At 44.2% G+C, this 23,430-nt stretch overlaps 1 protein-coding gene across 4 annotated transcripts; it reads left to right on the top strand.

Annotated features, from left to right (window-relative positions):
* Window positions 1–22,997, top strand: NDP (norrin cystine knot growth factor NDP). Of its 4 annotated transcripts, none has more exons than XM_050331244.1 (5): window positions 1–103; window positions 1,040–1,166; window positions 10,425–10,481; window positions 11,165–11,520; window positions 18,313–22,997. In XM_050331244.1, exons 4-5 carry the CDS (start codon window positions 11,347–11,349, stop codon window positions 18,538–18,540), a joined length of 402 nt encoding a protein of 133 aa, XP_050187201.1. In that variant the 5' UTR covers window positions 1–103; window positions 1,040–1,166; window positions 10,425–10,481; window positions 11,165–11,346; the 3' UTR covers window positions 18,541–22,997. The 4 variants fall into 4 exon arrangements, with proteins under 4 accessions (XP_050187201.1, XP_050187199.1, XP_050187200.1 ...); XM_050331242.1 differs by having other exon boundaries at window positions 12–103; window positions 841–1,166; XM_050331243.1 differs by lacking the exon at window positions 1–103 and having other exon boundaries at window positions 342–1,166; window positions 10,425–10,514.
* Window positions 22,998–23,430: the final 433 nt, after the last annotated feature.

Here is a 23,430-nt window from a genome sequence, read left to right as displayed (position 1 = left end):
AAAGGCAAACCATGCGACAGAGGGACAGAAGAACAAAAGCATTTGGAAGTAACAGGACCTCTTTTTAGTTCAAGGGGAGGAAGGAGTGGTGCATTTACCAAAGGTAAGAACACAAATTAGAGATTCCTACAGATTTTGCCTATTACATGGACTTAAACTGAGTGCTTACTGTCTTTCTCCAACATACATGTTGTCCTTGTACCATTTTTTAAATTGAAGTGTGTTTAAATGGAATCAACACAGCTCTAATACCTGTGTCTCCTTCTTATCCTTGTACCTTTATCTTCTGTCCAAAGGATGCCTGCAAGCAGTCAGACAGGTAGCCCGGTGTGCTTCTGAGCAACTTGGTTAAACATCAATTCCTGTGAGCATGCGGGGCTCCTGCCTGCAGCTCTGTGCTGCTCCTGGCTGTACGTTTTTGGAGTGAATGGACAGACTGGACTCTGCCCTGAATTCATGGGGAGAGCGCTGGTATCGCCAGCACCCTCTTTGTCCCACTACAATGGGGCTCTATGAGCATAGGCAAGCCAGCTAGTTTAAAGCTGGACTGTTTACTTCTATCACTCCTTACGCATGCTGTGGTCTTGCCAGTCATCTGCCGGAGGGCTTGGAATAATTTTGAAACAACGGGCAACATTTATTTCTAGCTTTGTGTGTCACGCTTCGCGGGAGCACTCTTAATTTGCACATTATTATTTACCCAAACTTCTGCGAGGCTTTCCCTGTGGACTGGGGCTGGCTGTGGATTAGGACGGATTTAACATACACTCTTGATTGGCTGAAACCTGTGAGGGAAGCCACGGTGTTTGCCTTTGCTGTAATGCCGAGGGGTATATTTAGTAGGTAGCCGACCCCGCCAGCGTGACACGTAATGCGGCGTGGCTGTGCAGCCGGGAGCTGACAGGGAGGATGCTGCAGGACCTCAGACCTCCAGCTGAAGGAGAGAGGGAGACTCTCCTCCGTTCCCGGCAGATCATTTCCCTATGTGTCAGCGCCAGAGGCACGAGCATAACTGTTCTCTGTTTCTTTGGGACAAAAGAAGAGTTTCACTGTTATGAGCCCAGTGACAAAGTGTCCCTGTAGTGGCACTGCGAGGCTCGGGAAAGGACGCTGCCCCGGGGGAGCCCGGCTGAGGAAGAGAGCCCCGTCTCCCCGCTGGGATTCAGGTGAGTGAATTCATCCTGTAAAAGTTCAGATGAATGGGTCCAGTGGCAAATAACAGAGTAAAAAAGATGAATCATGTGAAGACCAATCTCAGTCCTGGGTTAGATAACTGCTGCAGTGTGTGTTGGGGGGGGGAGGGGGGGGATGAGGGGCAATTTTCTTGTGGCAAATCTGAATTTACAAGATGGTGTGTGTATGTGTGGACTGACTCTCGTGGGACTGTCAGGCAGATTCCTTATCCTAAACCTCAAGTTTGTTTAAAGTGCTCTCATAACACCCCCCCCCCCATAACACTTCTTATTTGTTTCTGCTTGAGACAGATGGCATGGCAAGTAACCTTTTAAGGTTTCTGCAGCTCTTGAAAGGTGAAAAAATTGATTCCTATATGATAAATGTTACTTATAGTTTGTAAAGCTTTGTAACTGTCCCAGTGGCTGAGGTAGGAACTCTGCACTTTGAAAAAGGACAGGCAAATGATTATTTAAAGCCAGTAGTGGGGACAATTTACTTGAAAGCAAATGATTATTTGAAACCAACAATGGGGACAAATTAACTTCAAATCAGTTCCTTATTGCAAAGTTACTTTCTAATAGAAGTAACCCAGGTGCCTGGTTTGGTCAATAGATGTGGATGTAATAATCACTGTGCTGTTAGTTGTCCCTCCTCAAAAGAATATAAGAATATCTACATTTCAAGACCTTTTCTTTTTTTTTTTTTTCTTCCTCCTTTCTTTTAAATTACTAATGATGCTCACTTTTGTGTAGGCTGTGTGGTCTTACTCATATCTGTGAGTAGTTATACACATGAATAATTCCCTGGACCTAAACAGAACTATTTGGTGAGTGATTACTTACCACCTTGAGTCAGGGGTTCCCGATGTGACTTGTACATACATGGACATGCTCTTGCTAGAATAATGAAATCTTACTTGCAAAACTAGTATTACAAAAAAATGCTTTAAGATTTTCCAGTTAAAAGCAAATGTGCTAGGAGTAGATGTTTCAAGTTTGAAAAGTAAAATGCAATTTGATTTGGAGACAGGGTATAATCAGGAGCTGCTGCTGATTAGTTACAAGCTAACTTATCTACCTGAAGGTGTCCCAAGTAGGTTTCCCAGGACTGTGCAGCACCTGGTTCTGATCAGATGCCTGTATGCTGATGACTGCCCCTTGCAGAGCAGGATACTTGCTATGTGTAGTCTTGTGTACAGTTTGCAGTAGCAGTGCTCCAGGAAGCTGCTCATACATGGCTGATTCCCACAAAAGCTACCTGTCCCACTGGAACAATCTCTCACGTGCTGTTGGGGCCTGTGATAGCATCTGTGTGTTCTTGCCTGCTTGTGTTGCCAGGACTGCAGTCTCTTTTGCCCAGGTGGGAGCTCACGTTGATGCCTGCATTGACTCATTTGACAGGCAGTCCTCCTGGAGCTGGCTTCGTTCCCCATTTCCCCTGAGGCTGACTTTGTTCCCTTCCTGGTTTGTCTGCTCTCAGATGCACTAGGAAGTGCTCAAGGTTGTTCTTGGACCTTGAAGGGAGTTGACTATCTATGCTACAAAGCTTGCATGAAGCCAGTGAGACATTTGTTTTTGCAACAAATCTAGTGGATTACTTGTTTAACTGAAAGTAGAAAAAAAACCAAATCTCTCCCCACACCCAAATATCACTACTGTAACTACAATTATAAATATTTGATAGTTGTGTTACTATATTCCTCTGTATTACAAACTCCTCTGTCTCTAATGTCCTCCCAAGTATGAGGAGAGTCTTGAGTTTTAAAAAAGTTTTACTACATGAGGTGTAGTTTGTTATTTGAGCAATCCACCTCTTGAGCATGGCTGGAAGTGGCCACATCAAAGGAAGACATGGAGACCCCATGGCAGGCAGCTACAGGGTGACTTGCTGTGGCAAAGGATTTTCCCCTAACCCCATCAACAGAACCTTCAGCTTCCTAAGAGTTTATAACCCTTCCAAAAACTCTTTAAAAGTAAAGCCCCTGTGACTGTAACCCTCCCATGCATAACAGGTCCTTTTGCTGAGCCCAGCTCAACTTTTGCCCTCTGTGATATCTTGTTGCACCGGATTATTGTCGGTTGTGTAAACATGTGTTTCTTTTCATCAGTGTTAAGTGTTCTGCCGCTCAGCTCCCCTGTCCTTCTCCATGTCCTGGTATCTGGGGATGGGGCAAATATCCATGCCCAGATCATCCTTTTTTCTGCTGCCTGACTTCTCACTTGACAGCCCTTTTGCTGAAAACTCAGCTCAGTGTCAGGAGAAAGGTTTAGCTGGGTCAGGTTAGTGTGGGTGTCCGAGCCAAGAGCACATTGCCCATATTCTGTACATGCATATGAAGAGATGCTGCAGGCTCCTCCAACTATGATCAGCTGTTATTTCCTTTTTATCTGTGTCAGTGTGGAACATATTAAAATTTCTCAGTAGTGGTATGTAAGGAATCCCTCTGATGCCCCACCTCTAACTTAGCAGAACAATAAAAGCAAGGTTGTAGTAAGCCTTTGAGCAGCTGGCTGTCTATATATTCCTTCTTTTTTCACATCATCTAATTCAGACTATTATCCGGGTAGCAGTGGCACTACCACTTCCAGACACCATCAGTCCTTGTCCTGTTGGTTGGAATTCCGTTGTGTGGCATGAAGATCTTTTCTACCACAAGGCAAGTGTAGGCTCTCTTCTGGTGTCAGGACAGGGGGCTGCTGGTGCCGTGGAGACACCAGTCCCAGGAATTCCTCCTCATTGCTGTTTTTCAGCTTCCCTTTGTTAGTTTTCTTTTTTGCATCAATCATTGTTATGGCTCACACTTGTCACGTTTACGTGCTCGTTATTACTGAGCTGCCGACTGTGTGAGCCCAGCAGTGTGGAGGCAGCGCAGGTTATGTTGCCCTTTAAGACATGTGAGTTGAGGATCTGAGTTAATGCCTCAGCTCTGGTTTGGCAAAGGTTAAGCATACCATGGTAGTGACAATCACATTACTGTCATAGCAGCATGGTTCAAAGGGAGTTGGACCTAGGGGAACACTGCTCCCCTTGTTAGAAGATATAAAATTGTTACCATGAGCCAAATATTTAGGTTCCCTAATTGTCAGAGGTATATGGATGGTGGTCTGAATTTTGCTTGTGTATAAAAGAAGAAATGATTTTGCCCCTAACATCAGAAAAGAGGGAACATCCCCTTCTATCATGTGGTGTCTCCAGCAGGCATAGCACTCTGTGCTGGTCCAAGTGACAGGGATTCTTTGCTTAATATTAAAGAGTAAGAAACTCATTCCTACTCCTGCACCTATTGATAATTACAGCCTTTGAGTTCTCTGGGAGATATGCAAAAACCAGCGAACAAAACCTGCCCACCTGCTTTCAACACACTCCAACAGGTAGAGGACACATGCTTGAATGCCCTAGACCTCTTTGGCCAAGAGTCATTTTCCCTCATGTTGAGTCATAAGACTAAAGCAGAGGTAACTACTGAAGCAAATCCTATAGCTAATGCTTGGCTGGGAACATTTGCACTGCAGCCAGCAGCCACCCTTGCTGGTTTTCCTCCTGGAAGGGATGTGCAGCCTTACTTAGGCACCTCGGCACTGTGCCTGGTGCTTCACCAAGGAGTGATCCCATCCAGAACCCTCTGGATGACCTAGTGGAAAACTGTATTCCTCTTCTGTCCCAGACTCAAGACCATGACTCCTCTGGTGTTCAGCAAGATGCAAGAAGAAAGAAAGAATCCAAGGCTGGCATCACCTCACCATTAAACGGCTCTACTGGCTCATTAGAGAGATATCCCATGCATGCCCCTAATCAATCTATTTAAAGTTTCCTGGAAGCAGGAAAAGGAAAGAATAAAAATACAAGCACTCTTTTGTCCCCCAGTAGTTATTCTTTGTGAGTGCATTAAATCCTTTTCTCTGTGCTGGCCTGTGCCTGTCTGCTGGCCAGGTGCCAGCTCGCAGTACCCGCTGGAGTTTGTTATTTCAACCGCCTAGCAGGAAGGCACAGTTAGCTCCCCCTCTCCCAGCCACCTGAAGGGCTGGAAGTATTCTTGGAAACTCCTAAGGGAGAGGGAAGCTCAGCCCAGCTCAAGTGCTGTTCAGATGCATTTGTTCCATCTCATGCACCGGGTCCCCACGACACGAACACTTACAGGAGCTGCCCCGTCGGAGGCCAAGGAAACAGTCCCGTGCGTGCTCATCCCATATTGCTGATGCTCCCAGGGTGCTTCATTATATCTGCTGCAATTGTTATGTTGTTTCTTATGCTTCAAATGCCATGGTCTTCTCTTTTTTTTTTTTTTTTTTTTTTTTTTTTCAATCTGCTTACGGTCACAGGTATTAATCTGAAATATTAAAATACTTAAGGAATTTCTCCTCACAGGAGAAAATGATTTGCAGGAGTTTCTCTCATCTAGCAGATCGGTGTGTTTGACACTCTGACTGCTCAGAGGTGGTGTCCCTTCTATCTTCTTGGGCTTTACAGGACAATGTCACAAATTCACAAAGTATTCTGGGTTGGAAGGGACTCACAAGGATCATCAAGTCCAGCTCTTAAGTGAATGGCCTCTCTGGTGGTCAAACCCATGACCTTGGCATTATTAGCACTGTGCATTGTCAGCAGTCAGATGGTAGGACAGCACAACCTCAGTAGAACCAGAAGATGGTCTTTCCCCCTGTGGGCATCCAGAAGAACACATTAAAGTCCTTTTTTCTGAGCCTTTTTCCTTCCTGCTCCCTTCTCCCTTCCCCTCTCCTCTTGCCCACCAGCTGCTGCCAGCTCTGTCCAGGAGTGCACATTGTTGGTGCTCTCTCATGAAGGCACACACTGCCCTGCAACCTGCTGTGAAAGGTGTGGGTGGAGCTCCTCTACAATGGGTGAAGACATTCCCCTTGGTGTCAAAGGGACAAGCTTCAGCACAGCTGGATGTGGGTCGAGCAAATCCTCTTTGGCATAACACGGCCTGGGCTGAAGATTCACTTATTTAGACCTGTAAGGATCTCACTCAAAGTATTTTGTTTGGTATTTGCCCTGCCTCAGCACTGGAAGAAACCTGTTCAAACGCTGCCTGTGGAGGCATTTCCTAAACAACTGGAGTTCCCTGTGTTCACCTGCTGCTGCCCAGCTGCCACATGGCCACTCAGTGACTTTGTCAGGTGTTTTTGTGAGCAGCTTGCAGAGTGGAGAGATGATTTTGATAGCACATATAGGAGGCCAGCTCCCTCCCTGCTGGAACAGAAATGGCCACAGTGAAATAACTAGATAAGCAGATTATTGCATTTATTTGCTGAGCTAGAAGATACACTGGAGCTGACAAGGACTCTGAGTTGGTTCAGCAGAAAGCAGGATCAGACACAGCATCTCATCTGGGGTTCTCTTGTGCTGCATAAACTATTCTCTTAAGTGGCTCAGATTGTCACTTGCACCATTTAGTCCCACGGCACACAGTGCTTCCCAGGCATTTCCCAGGCATGGTGCCGGTGGTTGCGTGGGCTGGAAACCATCTGAGTGCTGTGGGTGCTGAAGGATCTCTGGGAATAGACCAAGCCACCCTTGTCATGGCAGTGGAGAAATTAACCCTGAAGAACAAACCTGGTGTAGCCTGACTGTTTTTTGCCCAACACAGTCGTTTCCAGTCCAGTCCAGACTTCAGCCATGAAGCCCCCAAATCCTTCTGGTCTAAACTTTTCCAGATTAGATAAAGTTCTTGAGAAATCCCTTCTGGTCTCATGAAGAACGTTGTGGCTTATTTTTGTCAGGACAGCAGCAGTGAATTGCACACACACACGCACACAGATATACACATATATGGTTAGTGACACTTTTTTAGGGCTGGAGTTTGGAGAAACTGAGTAGTCTTGTAACTCTTCTGTTTACATAACAAATTCAGAATGAGGGAACCACATGGTAGGATCCAAGTAATTGTGTTTACTAAATATGCACAGCATGCAAGGCCAGGCTTAAGTTATATATACACACCACTGCTTCAACGGGATTTTGGCAGCTTCCAAAACATAAAAAGCATTGAGTGACTTGAACTGTACCCTCATGGTCAAGCAGAAGTCTCAAACACAAAAAATGCACAGCAAATGAAGGCCAAGCTGAACATACATTCATGCCTAATTCAGAGGGCTCAGGAGCAGGGAACAGCCAAGTAGAAATATACCAAGTAGAAATGAGCTTTTCCATTGCTCCCTTCCTACCTTCCGGGGTAAAAGCGGTACAGATCCAATAGACCTTTGGAGAATTGCTCAGCTCTTTATTTTTTCCAAGACACATAGCAAAAAGGGGATTTCTGTTTACGTTCTCACAAAGCCACTGGCTAAATAATTCCAGATGATGGAATTTTCTTCTGTCCTTAAAGCAAAACAAAACCTTAACCTTCACCACTCTCTAAATGATACTAGGACTATGATAAGAAATCTTTATTTCAGCATTCAGAAAGCAGTTAATAAGAACAGAGTTGGAAAAATAACTCTACTCTTATGTCCAAGTGCAGTACAGTCTTGAATTGTATGTTACTGTGGTCTTTTTTTGGGATGTTTTCTATTTTTCCCTAAAGCTGTTAGGTAGCAGCTGTAGCAGTTTTAGGTAACAGCTGTAACAGCTTTTAGTGTGTTATGTCTCTATGAATTCCTGCAACCTAGTTATATGGAAAGGGAACTGTAAGCCTGTTACTAACAAAATGTACTGCCCATATCAGTGAATTCTGAAAAAAATGTGAAGCAGTGATTTTCATCCACTGTAAGGCCAAATATTTTTGGAGCCAATTTTCAGCCTGAGAATATGAAGTCACCTTTTAATCTTTTTCTTTACAGAAGAGGAAGCATTTTACCTCCTTTTTCATTAGCTTGGCAGATGGGCCGTCTACCACAGTTTTTACATGAAAAGAAACTGAGGAAAACACAGCTGAAATAGAAGAAAAAAAATTTTCTATGTCAAATTGTGAATTTTATTAAAAAAAGCATATTTTCCAAATGAAACAAAATGTCATCAATGATGATGATTAATGATTACAGGTGTACTTGCTTCTGGTTTTGGACAGAGGAGTATGCTGGAAACCTCATATGTCAATCCTGATATCTTGTGTGTCTAGGATTTTGTAATTTCAGCATTTCAAAAGGAATACAATCTTTAACTTAAAAAAAAAAGAAAAAAAAGAAAAAAAAACTAAGTTCAAGTGAAATACCACTGCACAATATCAGCTGGAAATGGAAAATGTCATGCCAACATATCTCGTCATGGTGATGTACCCGTGTGAAAATGTTTATACTTTTTTTTGCAGAATCAAAAATCTACAGTCTAACTCCTCTATTTTTAAATATCCCTCTAAGACTTTTTCTTCCATATATATTATACATGGCCTATGTACTTGAGAAATGTATGTGCATACTTCCCATAGATATGTCAGGAGATACACCTACGCACTCGTTTTGCCAGTATGTCTATCCACAACTGTACACAGCTTTTTCACAGAAGATGGATCACATTTACATCTGTTTTCTCTCTCTCTCTTTTTTTTTTTTTTTTTAATAAATATATGATAACAGTAGGTTTTTTTCCTCTTTCAAACTGTTGTTGCCAAAGCCTGCTACATTTCTTTGCTAGGGCAATTTTAAAAGATTGTGAAAGTGTTAATACTTCTTGTTCTGTGCTTATCCTGAAGAAGGTACAGCCATCTTCCTTTTCTCACACTTCTCCCTGTGTCTTTCCAGCTTTCTCACAGTGTTTTCATGAGGCAAACTCTGTGTCATCCAATTATTTCTTGAAGAAAACTAGAGTGATAAGCCTTTGAAAACTGAGCCAGGACTCCAGATTTCTCTCACTGTATTAAATCATACTGATCAAAAAAATGGAAAGATATAGGAGCACAAAATTAACAGTGGGACAGAGAGAATGGGAAATGAGGATCCCTGGATGTAATAACACATGAGATGAGAGCGCCTAATATCAAGTAAATTTATTTGGACAGAGAGGGAATTACTGGGTGTGTAATACTGATTAACTATGTTGGAGAGAGACCTTGCCAAGCAGCATGTTTTGGTCAGCCTCTTTATAAAAAAGAATAGGAATGTAGGTAAAAGGTTAAACATAGAGGAAAAAAAGAAATTGCATCACTTCTCCTGTTAGATAATCCTTGGGCATCATCTACATGAACTAGAGTAGAACAGCTCACTTCTGGGAGGGATTCTGTCCCAGCTCCCATGACCCATAAAAATGTTTGGGAGGGATATTTACTGACATGAATAAGACTGTGCATAAATGTATCTGAGATCCTAAGTTTTTAGTGTTGTTTGTTAAAGTGTTTTTTATATGGGAAAGACACAGTATTTTTGTTTAATGTCGCATTTGCTGAGGAAAATACACCAGGTCATATGTCAGACTCCGGGGAAAAAATACACTGTCATTTAAATCCACAGTCGCATAATTTTTCCTTTCCTACTTAGGCACATGGATAATAGTTTGAAAAAACAACAACAACAAAAGTGTCCAATACACAGAGCACCTTTGTCTCTCTAATACACAGAGCATCCCCAATAACATTTCTTGCCAGCATGAGACTTTGTATGTCACGTCAGCGCCATCCCAACTTGGATGAACTCTGGAAGCGTTTGTCACTGCTATGCACTCCTCTCACAGAAGTGTTTGAGCAAGCTATAAAGCAACACAAATCATCAAGCACTCTGGTGGGGAGGCCTCATCAATCCAGGCCCTTTGGGAAATGAGTATCAGTCGGTTCAGAGGATTGCCAGCAAACGGTTTTGAAAGAGGCTTGTATAAGGCAATAAAGGCACACATCAGATCTTTAAATACTCAAGGGGCTCTGCAGGGGCATTTCTTCAGGAACAGGGAACTGTTTTATCTTAAGTTTCTTCAGAAAGACCTTGCACTTTTAACTGTGCTTGTGAGTATCTTCTGACTATCCTTCATCGGGCTGTATCTAGATGGATAATTCACAACTCTTTCAAGCTATAGCTCTTTGTAGTAAAAGTGAAATTAAATCACCCAGTCGAGACTAAGGGCTTTGTGAGAAGGATCAAGGGGTTGTGAAGAAGCAGCTGAAGGAGATGCCCTCCTTCTCCTGCCGGCACAAAACTCTGGGCAGCATTTCAGGGGCTGTCCTGCAGTTATGTCCTGGTCTCCAACATGACCAGAAATCCAGATTCCTGGGTAGATAGTCACAGGACCCAATCTAAATATTTTTTTGTCCCAATTGATAGCTGGGATGTACTTGGATATTATGGAATAATACACGTATTTTTCAGATGCTGCACTTTAATTAATGTGGAAGAGACTGACACTGAGCAAGCACTGCCTGACAAGTAAGCAAGTAGAGCGTGTCCACCCATGTGCATGTGAGTTTGGAACTCGGGAGGGCAGGACAGCCAGAGACCTAGTTCTTCATGCAGTACAGGTCCATGCTAAGCAAGTTTCCTGGGGGACCACTTTGGTTATGCCTGGGCTTGGATCTCCAGCATCCCTTGATCCTGGGCGTGTCCCTTGTCCCTGCAGCACAGAAGCTGCAGGGTACTGACAGGCAGCCCCTAGAGCCACAGCTCAACCTGCCTCCAGCCTTTCCATGTGCTACCTAGGCCAGAAATTCCCATCTGTAATGCAGGAGGCAGCCCAGCTTTGCCCCTCTTTGACACTATTCAGTGATTACACAGTCCTTTTGATCTGCAGAAGTCTCTGATGTGTTACTATTCACCAGTTTTGAGGGAGACACACCAGGGACATCACCAAGCGAAAAAGATTGGCATTGCATCACTTGTGATGTTAAAAGTTAGAAGGTTCTCCCCAGTGAAAGGATAGAGCAATGCTAAAACTAACAAGGCCCTGACATCTCCTTCCTAATGCCATATTCTCTACCTACTGTGGGAACAATGATCACTCAGAGTGAATATTTTGGGTAGCAAAGGTCCTGTGTGCCTTAATATTATTTATGTCTACTTTCCTCCAGCGGTCTTTTTGCTCAGGGTTGTGATTTATGTTGCTTTTACCCCAGCTGCGCAGAGAGATCCTTTGATGGATTACAATCTCGGCAAACTCCAACGCAAGAAGAAGAATGACAGCTAAGACACTTAAACCAGACTTTTCACCGTCCTGGAAAGGAACTGGCTCCCAGAATTTGGAGTTTTTTTAATACTCTACCTCCCTCTGCTGTTACCAGCGAGAAGTTCCTCGACAATGGGAAATCATGTACTCGCGGCTTCGATTTCCATGCTCTCGCTCCTGGCGATGATGGGAGACACGGACAGTAAAACAGACAGTTCCTTCATGATCGACTCCGACCCCAGCCGCTGTATGAGGCACCACTACGTCGACTCCATCACCCACCCCCTCTACAAGTGTAGCTCCAAGGTAAGCCTTTCCCTCACCTCCTCGCAGCAGCTGCACCAGAGGAGTTGTTAAAATGAACCATTCTGGGTGATTTTCTCTGTGTAAATTCCTATCTACCAAACTCTAGCTTGTAGAGACTTAGGAATGTGGAGACATCTTGTACCTACATAAGAATTGGAGCTCTCTTTTCACTTTTTCAAAAGGAGAAACACACCACACATGCAGTAAATGCTAAGATTCGAAGGGATCTAAGAGTGAATGCTATGGATTCATTTGGGGTCTCAGCTGAGGGTGCCAAGGAGATAGGCTAGTTTGGAAGTTTAGATCATCCCAATCACCCCCTCCTTCAAATGAGCCTTTATTATGGAACATGTAAATTTGTGACTTTAGGGGTGAAGCACTGAGGTAAAGAACCAAGCTGTAAAATGGTAGTTAACAAAGATTGTGAAGAACATTGCTTATTTCCTCCCTGCCCCCCACTTAACTTCAGGACTTTATTGTCATGCAGAACGACACTTGGGTGTTTTCTGGAGGGCTTAGGAGCAGACAGAAATACAAGATTGCCTTTCATTTGGGATTTCAAGCCTGAAAAGTTTTGTGTCAAAATGGTTTACAAGCCTGCACATGTAGCCTACAGCCATTTATTTCATTGCACGGAGAAGAAGAATGGGGGGAAACAATGGGAAAATCCTTGCTGGTCCCTTTCGTCCTGTCCTAATTCATTCCATCTGGGTCAATACAGTCTGTACATTCAGGGAACTACTGCCAGAGCCAATGCTCCTGCCAGCCCTGCATTGGGCAAGAGAGTGATGGGAGGCAGAGATGTGACAGAGGGGTGCCTGCCGTGTTGCCTGATGGAAAACCCCAGCAGCAGCAGGGATCCTGGGAGCCTTAACAAGGAGAGAGGATCCAAGCAGTTGAGACGGATGCAGTGGTGGCTGCGGACACGCCCAGATGCTTTGCATGCAGAACGAGGCACGTTGCTCCTCGTGGTCAGTGCAGGGGTGAGGCAATTCCATAGGTAACAGCAAATCATAAAACTTAAAATGGAACACAGAGAGAAAGTACAACCTGCTGGGTGCTCTGTGCCCACCCTGTGCACCAGGACAGCTGCTGCCCTCACCATGCCCCTTCAACCAGGCTTTTCCTGTGCCTGCTCACCGGAGAGGGGCTGATAGCCTCAAAATTGGGCAGAGGGAAAAGCCCTGCTCTGGGCTGCCTTACAGTGATCTCTCAGCAGTGTTGTCTGCCTCACTTCGCCTGATTCACAGCAGTAGGAACCCACAGACTTTTTCCCTACTGCTTCTGAATCCAACCACTAAAATCATGCACTACTTGTGATTCAGGAGAGGTCTTTTGATTTGCTTTTAGCCTAGACTAGACCTTCTTACCATCTGGGGCACATCCGGCATTAACACACAGAACTGCAGAGGTGCATCTGTCTGTGCAATATTGATTTTATTGCAGTTGACTCCAGCGAGAGGCAAAGCTGGTACGTGTAGGTGTTTGGGTGGGTTTTACTTACTGGTATGTGGGTGCTCCCAGTCCTCCCTTCTCTGGGCACTTCAGATAATCAGTTAGACCCGAGGACCCTGAGCTGTCCTGATGGTTTGGTGCAGGAGGGCAATGCTCCACCCAGCTGCCTTCACTCTCCACTCCCTGCTCTGCCAGAGGTCAAAGGCTTTTGCTCCTCAGCTGGCTGTCCTGGCAGAGGCTTTTAGGATGATTGTGTTAGGTGGGGTCTCCTCCCTAGTCCAGGAGCTGTGATTGCATCTGTTCAGGACTCTGTCTGCCTGATGGCTGGGAGGTGCCACTGCCTCGCTGAGTGCCTGCCTTCTTTGCTCCAACATTGCCACCACCACCCTCTGAGTTTTTCTTAAAACTCTGACTGCCATAGATCACAAACAGAGGGTTATTTTTCTGAAAAAAAGAACAATAGGAAGGACGGAAGGAAGGATGGAAGGACGGAAGGAAGGATGGAAGGACGGACGGAAGGAAGGAAGAAAGGAACCCATCAAGAATTCTGTTTCTTAGCATCCCTAATGATAGAGAAAAACTATCAGGCCTTTAGGAGTGGAACTGATGGAAATGAGAACACAGAATGCTATTGTAATGAAAACCATATTATTTCAAAAACTGAACTTTGAGAAAAAAAGCTGTTGACATAAACATTTGCAATTCTGGCTGGAGAAGTCAGTGATTTTTTTAAATCAAGCCTTTAATGGAAATCATGTTTGAAAATATTATCACATCTTTTGGCTTCCCAAATTCCACAATGGTTTCAAGAACATTTTTTAAACAATATTGCAAGTTGTGTGGACTTTCTCATGAAGTAGAAAATGAAAACAGTTTCCATAAAAAGTGAAGTGATTTTGACATTTCCTAGAAAACTCCATTAAATGAAGCTTCTCTTTCTTTTTTTTTTTTTTAAAGTCTCAGGCATCTGAATCATCCTGGTAGACATATGGCTTCTGTTCTGGATCTAGTGTATAAACACAGATGAATATTAGACTTGTTAATGAAAACTAGATGCAATGTCTGTTCATATATCTATATAATGACAAAATGTAAATAAGTAAAAAAATTGAAGGTTCTGTGGGAATTGCGGTACCTCTTGTTTTCACCAAGTTTCCATTGTGAAGCTTGGGATGACAATGCCAAGTAGAGGCTTTGCCCTTTTTTGGGGTGATATATTAGTTTCACTGAGGCATCCTTTTTTACTCCTTATGTTTTCCCTCTTAGTGCAGCATAGAATTACAGAAGACAAAAATTACCTCAGAAATTGCAAGATATATTATGTTTGCTGTCCATCCTGATTAAAAAAGGATTATGTCCACTGTGCTTCTCTGTGGAGGCTGCCAATAGTATCCACACGGGAAGCAGTTCTGTTAAACATCCAGCCAATATAATTTAATCATTAAAATCCCTTTTGCTTGTGGCCTCAGGCAGGTGATGAAAACAGTTTTCCAAAGCCTTCAAAAACGTGGTCCATTACAGTGTAAAAGAGACACAAAAGAGGGATGGAAGAAGGCCATTTGTTCCTGAAAAACAGTGTTTTCCTTTGACTTCAAGGAAATGTTTGTATCAGTTCGTGAGGTGTTGTCTTTCCTGACCGCACTGGATTCTGCCTGACCTCTGTCATGGAGACCCACTGGTCTTCATCCATGTGCTGGATTGCCTCTCTGCTGCAACCAGAGCCTCCTAAATTACAGTTTTGGCTGTCACAAGTGCTTTGTCCAGATGTGCCAGAAGTGTGCTACCACTGACAGCCTCGCACTAAAGAATCCAGCCCAGAGAGACACAGACCAGATGAAGAGAGATTTAGCAGATGTTTGAAGGCTCATGAGGTAGCTCAGGAGATTTTCAGTAATGCCTGCTTGCAGCCAGGCCATGGATACTGCGTGAAAATCTGTTCTCATGCGCCTCAGCCCATCTGCTATTGCTGAAGAAGAGCAGAAAAGAGGACTACAAACACCATGAATAACAAACCAGTTCACAGCTTCTGGGTTTCCAGAGTTCAGTTCAAATGATCAGAATCAAATATTGCCTCAGGTTGCTTTCTTTTGTACCTATGAGTTGACTTCAAGTAAGAAAACTTATTCTTCCATGTTCATAGATCCACGTGGTCCCCTTGTTGTAGGACTTCTTCTGGATCCAGCATCACAAGGTGACACACACAAGCTCACATGTGCAGGGGATGAGGGGAGCCAAGAGGCACATGTATCAGGTTATAAAATACAAATACCCACACGTTTTTACTATATATACACCCCCTGTAATACTGTGCTATGCCATCACAGCATTACTAATTATTTAGGTGATAATCTCTATTGCACTGCAGTACACCATGCAATAAGCAGCTGGTGCAATTGATTAAATGGCAAAGCAAAGCTTTTAAAGTACATGCTATTTCCAGCTCATTTGCACACCTGCCAGAATCCACTGGTGCTGTTCTGGATTTATGAGGAGGAGGAGGTTAAATTTTGCTGAGGACTTTGGGTTAGTCCAGAAGGTTAGAAAGCTATAAAAATGGGAAATTTGGATTTCTTTTAATCCTGCAAGTTTGACTTGATACCCTTGGTGCTGTGCCATTTGTAAGAGTTTTCAATGTCATCCAAAAATGAGGCATAAACCCAACTCTGTAATGTTACATTATATGAACATTGACCACCATCTTATGAAAAATTAATTGGCCAGAAAAATTTGAGATTAAAATTAGAGCCTCCACAGACTAAAACAAGTTTTTTAAGACAAGGCTTGCTAAGCAATTATAAATGCAGCAGCACACTGAATAAATATTGTCTGGGTTTGCATTAGGGAAGCAGCTGTTTATGAGAAATGTATTGAGACAAAAATATGGACACATCAGATAATTCTGCCCTATAATTACACTGCTACAGCTCTTCTGTAGCCCTTAATTCTGTTTCTTGGGGATTTGTTTTTTTTTTTTTCCCCTGGCCTTCCTGAAAATACCTGTGGATACAGGAGCAGATGTGTGCCATGAAAAGCCCTCAGGGTAGCAGTACCAGAAGACACTGGTTGTTCCAGTTCCAGAAGCATTGGCCACTCGAAGTCACCTTGACCACACTGTCATATTTGGGCTGAAATCATAGGAATGATTGGTTGGAAAGGACTCTGGAGTTCCTCTGAACCTCTGGAAAAGCAACTCCTGGCTGCTGCACATCCCCCTTTGCCACTGCTGAGGAGAGTTCTGCTCTGTTGCCTTTCTCAGCTGCCTTTAGATTGCTCTTCACCCTCCTCTTTATTCCCAAATCTTTGGGAATAGCCTGTGACAGAGGTCTGGTGAACTGCTCTGGTGAGCTGGTCAAAGCAGGGGACCTAACAAGACCTGTCAAAATGCTGGAAAGGAAACCAGCTGGTTTAAACATCCTAATCTGCTGCCTTTCCTTTGCAAGGCAGGCAGGATTAGATACCTGTGTATCTGGTATCTAACTAAATACCCTCAGCAGTCATCTGCCTGGGAAGTGAGTTTTGTTTACCAAGGGGAAATAAATGGACCTTTATCTGACATTAATGGGGTGCTAGCACTGTAAGGATTGTCTGTTTCCCTCTTCTCTATACTCTAAAGAAACTGGTGTTAAGGAGCTTGACATAGCTAAAGCTTGGGTGTGACTCAACAGTACACTGACATTTTCTTCCCACAATATTATTACTAACAGCTGCAGTTAATTTATTTATGAATATACAGTATCACAGGAAGGAGATCATAAATTTCTGCTACAACTCATAAAGGATGGAAAATTTGTCACGGAGCAATAAGAACCCATCTCTTAATTTAACCAAGAAACAAGATGGTACCCATCACAGATCATCAGCTCATGAAGACATCTTCCTTGTGATCTGTCTGTGTTGAGTGGAATTGTTAATATATGAATACATTTCTAAGCAAAGCATTTAGCATACAAGTACCCTTGGAAGAGTAATTTTTAAGCACTGTACAATGGATGATCAGTGCCTTTCCCATGGACACAGACAGTGCTGGCATTTCCTACTTGATATTAGGAATATTCTCTCTCTTTTTATCCAGTCTTTCCTTATGACTCCAACTAAAGAGAAAATCCAACACTTGACATACCTGCTTGTATAACTTGGAGATTTGCACTCAAATGAACATGTGTAGTGAAAGAAGCCACAAAGGGTTTAACATGGTAAAATATTTGGTGTCACATCTGTAGTAATCCATTTGGATTGTCTGGAAAAAAACATGAGATTTGTGCAGCATGGTGAAAATGTAATGTTCTTGCCTAATTATAGGAAAGACAACTGTTTCACTGCTTACTTTGGATGATATAATAAGCTGATTTTGAGGTTTATGTTGGTTGAGCAGAATTAGCCAATATGGACTTCATATTTCTGTCCCCATGAAAGTGTAAGAGTTTTTTCAGACTTCTACAACACTTACCCATTATCAAGGTGGCAATAGTTGTTTCTAACACATAATTTCCTGAGCTTTAGAGGATCCTTTCAAGATTTATATAGTGCTTAATGTTCTATCCATCTCCTCTGCATGGACTTTCCTTCCTTAGTGCCTCCTGTTGTGGAAATTCCCTTGTTATGGTCACAGCTCAGATGGTGAACTCAGAAGGAGAAGAAACATGGAGCCTGCACTGTTTTTGGAAAATCTCACTAGGGAACCCTCATATTTGGCTACAAGTTCATCTTTATTTTACATTTGCACTGCCTTATGCCATGCGATGCACTTTACACAGATACAGCTGATGCAATGATATAGATATATATACACACATATAATTGCAAATACATATTCAAGGTGATATTTGTAAAAGGAGAGAGCTAGAAACTTCTTTAAAGCAATAAACTGAACATCTTCTTTATATTTCTACTTTATGTGTTCATATATCCAAGAATCTGAGACATTTTCACGAGTATACACACTCAAAACGTTGAAGTATCAGTCTGGCTGATGATTTAAGGGCTTGGCTGACACAAATCTGGGGTCAGCAAGTCACAGTTGCAGCCACAGGGTGGTTGGCTGTGATCATTTGAAGTCCTGAAGTCACTCCACGTCCTGTTGTCCTCATTGGTGTCAGTGCCAGGGACTCCAGGAGGAGTCCTTGCTTTCCCTGCTGCCCGTGTTGTCTCCTCCGCTCTCTCAGGCACAGCTCAGAGGCAAAAGCACTGCGCGGGGCTGGGTGCCCTCACCAGCCTGGCGGGATGCAGTGACAAAAAACCAGCCAGGCTGGAAGGCGGTAGCCATCTGCTGGTGTTCCCTGTGCTCCAGCAGCCGGGAGGGGGGCACGTTTCCTAACTCGTGCTTCTTTTCCTTTGCAGATGGTGCTGCTGGCTCGCTGCGAGGGGCGCTGCAGCCAGACGTCGCGCTCGGAGCCGATGGTGTCCTTCAGCACGGTGCTGAAGCAGCCCTTCCGCTCCACCTGCCACTGCTGCCGCCCCCAGACCTCCAAGCTGAAGGCCATGAGGCTGCGGTGCTCGGGGGGCATGCGGCTCACGGCCACCTACCGCTACATCCTCTCCTGCCACTGCGAGGAGTGCAACTCCTAGGGGCGCGGTGCCGCAGCAGGGAGGGGACTGGCGTGCTGCCGATGGGAAAGGCTCCCGAGAAACAATCCAGAGTCAAGCCGATGCTCCCGGCACAGGACTGCAGCGAGGACAGGACTAACCAAGCTGGATTGGATCCGAGAGCCGAAGCGCAAAATACCCTGGGGTGCTGGATGGCGGATGCCGGTACCACGGTGTACTAAGGTGAAAGCGCGAGGACTTGTTTTTGAGAAGCCTTTCTTTTTTTCTGAAAGGATATTTTCGAGAGTTTCTTCTTTTTCAGGCTCAGCTCTGACTACAGAGCTTTTACTGCTGGCCATGGTCAGCTGGATGACAGCACTGAGCTCTGGAAGTTGACGTTTGGACAGAGGATGGGCGTCAGTTCCCACATACAACCTCTTAACCTATCAATTTATTTTCAGTTTCCTACTTATACTGGCCTTCAAAACAAACTGCGCCGTTGGCAAGGGTCATCTATTACTGATCTAGCAGCCAAGTGCTGGATGACTTTAACTGTGGTTTAGCAGAAATTACAAATAAACCATTGAAAAGTAAACTGAATCTGAAATGCCATGCTGGGAATACCCAACCCTAGCCAGCTGAAATGATTATTTGCACCATGTGTCATCAGAGTTCAGTGTCTGAGTGACTCTTGAGAAGTGAAAGGTCATGAAACTCACTATTACCCTCTAAAAGCCTAGGAAGGTGACACATCACATCTGTCACAAAAGCCATTATTCAGCCTTCAAAAACTAATCAGATATTAAAATACCACATACTAAATGCAGACATTTCTTAACTTTACTTAGACATATACATGTACAGAACCAGAGCCACCAAAACAATGACTAAACCTAGGACTTATTTTCATCTATAGCTCTTAGACCATTGAGCAAATACCATTATACCTTTTAAAGGCAGACAATCCCAAACACAGGGGAATCACATCGATGTCCCCGTAGGAAGTTCAAGGCAGAGTCTGAGTCCCAGTGTTATCCACTCAATCGCAAGGGCTGTGTTTCAATTTACCTAATGATCTGCTGCTACTTGGTGTCCTGTCTGACTTGCCATTAGGCTTGGCAGCTGGTCCCTATGGCCGGGACATCAGAGCTGTGGGGTGCTGCAGGGCAGGGGTAGCCAGTGGTTCTCTGTAAGAAGTGAGGCCGTGAGCTGCTTTCCCCTGCAGGACCATTGCAGAAAGAAATGCCTCGAGGAGCTGAATGAATTGCAGCGTTCAGTAGGGCATAAGGATCTCAAAATGACAGGGGATCCGAAGTTTGGGAATGGTATTTGGTATTTGTAGAGAAACTCTGTCCCTCCTCCATTAATGTGAGATGTTACAGAAGGTTCACTTACAGTCTCTTGTGACTGCAAGGAAACAGTATAACTGTTCTTATCTAAGACTGCAGTTCTTATCTTCTTAAATGGCTGCACATCCACTCAGCCAGCAGTATGTCCCTGATGTTCACATAAAACCAGCGGAGCCATTGTTTTGATAGAAGTCATGAAGGTGTTGAGAGCACCTCTGCTGTGTAAGGATTCACGGTCTGTAGCCCCCGCGTGCACAGTCCCACAGTTATTCCCTGGGATAGGCTGGATTGGTTCCCATGCACAGCAACACCTTTAGGGTTCAGTCCATCTGTTCAACACCATCCAGTCTGCCTGCAGCAAATGCCATATGCAGGAGCTCAGGGATGCACACTGCCATTGCAGGGAACCCCCAAGGCCAGTCCTCCTGTGGTTACATTGGGATTACAGTCCTCCTGTGGTCTACAGTGGGGTTACTGTCCTGTGGTCTACATTGGAGTTACTGTGGCTGCTCAGGCAATGCCAAATTCCTTTGCCTCTGCCACCTGATGGTGAATATGCATGGGATGTGAATGCAGAGGTGACAGACACTGGTCTTGCAAGTCAAATCCTGGAGTAGGATGGCAGTCAGTAGTGGAGAGCGATGAGGGACAGGTATGACTGCAGACACCAGCTAAAGAGGTTTGTGATTCACGGGAAGGGCTGTCTCTGTCTTCTGGAGATGGCTCTGGAGATGGCCATTTTTCAACGCCACAGAGCTGTGGGCAAACAAAAGGGTGAATCAAAGCGCTGGAAGCCGAGGGGCTCAGATTAAAATGTCAAATCCAGGAGTGATGAGCCCCAGTGAGCTCATTAGACACCATGCACTGTTTCAGGACTGTCAGTCATTCTTCTCACATCTGAGGCATGGTCTGAACATCAAAGGGCGAGCGAAGGGAGCGTGAGCTGGGCATTATCACCAGACTACTTTATATGAAAGATCATATGTGCGTCCCTTTTCCACTCTCTTTCAACCTCCAGCATCTAAAGATCCCATTATCCAAAAAAGCGCCACCCCCTACTGTTAATTATATATAGAAAATTCCAGTCCTTATCTGAAACATCAGCAATACCTTTGATAACCAAATAACTGTATTGCAAAGTATGCATGACCTCTAAGCACGAGGCTATAGAGGTTGCTGCACACAAGCAGAGCTATGCAGTTGTCTAAGGAACTGGGAATGTTTGGAGGGTCACTGCTATATCCAGCATCACCTCCCCCTGGGTCAGGCTGCCACTGGTCTGCTGTGCCAGTGCAAAATGAGGGGGCTGTGATATGAAATTTGGGTGCAGTTTGCAGCACTCCTGCATGGCTAGGCTGGTTGGATAGGACATGGCAGGACAGCGTGGCCCTGACCGTGGTCCTCTGGTGAGGAGAGAGGAGGGGGTTGAGCACAGGCCATGCCAGAGAGATTTAGCAGAAAAGAGAATATTTACAGTGAGACAAGAGCTTGGATGGTATTTATTCCCACATCCCCTTGCTAACACAGTGCCAGAGCTATATTTGCTCAAAGAGGTCCCACAGAAGATATTTGTGTTTCAACAAAAGCTTTTTTCCCCCTCTCACCCTCCACATTCCTTCCACTTCTGCTTGGTTCCTCTAATGAAATCATCACCCTGTGGCCTCAAAGGCTGTTGCCAGGCATAAATGTTGAGGTGAATTCAACATTATCTAATTGAACTGCTGAGTTGAATAAATGCATGGAAAGAATATAACAGAAATTATGAATGACAAGACAAAACATACTTGTAAATAGCTAGACCTTGATATTAAACAATGAATCAAACTTTCAAATTCTCCTTTTGGCTTTGTCAGGCAATCTTCATATTAACATGTCAAAAAAGAGGAGCTATCCTTCAAAACCAAGTGCCCCAAAGTCAGTTGTAAATCTATATTTTGATACCTTTTTTTTTGTCAGCATTTTAGGCAACTAAGTGCTGACTGAAGCACACAGGTGCTACCTATGGTAAAATTCAGGCAGTGTATTGAGGCAAACAGAGCAAACGAGGCTTTGGGTAAAAACTACAGGATCTGGCTCATATTGAAAAAGAATCTAAATAATGCTTGGAGACGAACTGGCTTCCTGATTTATTAGTCTGACACCACTCTGGATACTTAAGCTCTGTTTTTCAAGTCAGAATACTGTGTAAGTGCTTCTTAAATTGAACAACAGGGAGGACAATGCCCAGTTTTTTAGCTAATGTTGTGGGGCTTTTTCTTTGCTAAAGCATCCTCTTGCTGGGACTCGAATGAGAAGGCTTTGTCCTTTTTTTCCCCCTCACTGCACCTCATCCTTCAGGCACTGCCTTCCCCTGCAGAAAGGCTGGTTCAGCTGTGATCATCCTGTGGTTTGCTCAGGATGAGATGTGATACAGAGTTTTGACTATTGCCACCCTTATGCCCTCCTTTCTTTTGATTAAGTTTCTGAGTCCAGCTTGGCTTTTGAAAGCTGCCTGTCCCCAGCAGTGGTGGTGTTACTATTCAGCTGGATTGACTGTACTCATGGAGACCAGAGGATAACACCAGAGCTTTGGTGGTACCCTCTGGTTGTAAGAAAAGCCTTATAATGCCACTGCAGCTTGTGCCATTCAGAAATAATCTGTGATTTACCTGAACAAAAGAGCCCATGGCCCATCACATTTTATTTATTCTGCTCCCAGCTTCAGTGGGTCTGTTAAGCACTCAAAGCTGCACAGACACAAAACCAGTTTGCTGGTTCAACCTTTGTTTGGATCACTAAACTGAAGAACTCACTGAGTTCTTGGAGATGTGGCCCCTGATTTTCCTTACACCACCTCACACTGCTTGCTGAGCTTGAAGAACTGCTGCAAGACAAAGAGTTCCTGAGCCTGAATGTCTCCCAGTGGCCTTTATCAGGGCTTTTGTAAGCCACTGTCACAGGGCTCAAGGCAGTAAAGGAGAGGCCAAATTTGCTGACATCCTGGGAACACCACAGCCTGTGCTGGGCTTTCATATGAGCCTTAGCTGAGACCTGTCCACCAAGTCCTTGCAGATCAACCATGAAGCCCTGAAGCTCAGGCAGCACCGTGTAAGTTGTAACCAGAATATTTTTGTGAAAGAGGAGAGAAATAAAAGAGGTTACTGTCCTATAGGAATCGTCTGCTGCTCTGCTGCTCTGTGTGTCTAACTTCAGTTCTAAGTCTCTCATGTGAGAAAAGAGAGGCCTCTGAGCTCCCTCCTGTGGATAAGTGTTTTTTCAGTAACTAATCCTACATGTTTAAAGACAGTAGTACTGAAATTGGGATTAAACCCTCTAGGAACCGCAGTTCTGCTTGGTAAAGAATTTTTCCTCTGACTTGGGCCCTAAGTATTTTTGAAAAATCCAAATATACCATTAAAAAAAAGTCAGTGTAAGGGGAGGGGGCTGGTGGTGTGTCTTATTTTCTCTGACTCTGGAAGTATTTAGAAGACAGGGGGCTGATAGCCTTCTCAGATAGATTGCATTATAGCTAACAGGCCAGAGAGACCTCTATCTGAAACTGTGAGGATGGAAATGTCCCAGGTAGGTGTCTGAGTGTATTAGA

Source organism: Myiozetetes cayanensis, unplaced genomic scaffold (assembly GCF_022539395.1).
Source record: "Myiozetetes cayanensis isolate MyiCay16 unplaced genomic scaffold, myiCay2020 scf5-8, whole genome shotgun sequence".
Taxonomy (NCBI): Eukaryota; Metazoa; Chordata; class Aves; order Passeriformes; family Tyrannidae; genus Myiozetetes; species Myiozetetes cayanensis.
The sequence above is the reverse complement of the archived record's forward strand: the minus strand, read 5'-3'. Positions and strand labels throughout refer to the sequence as shown.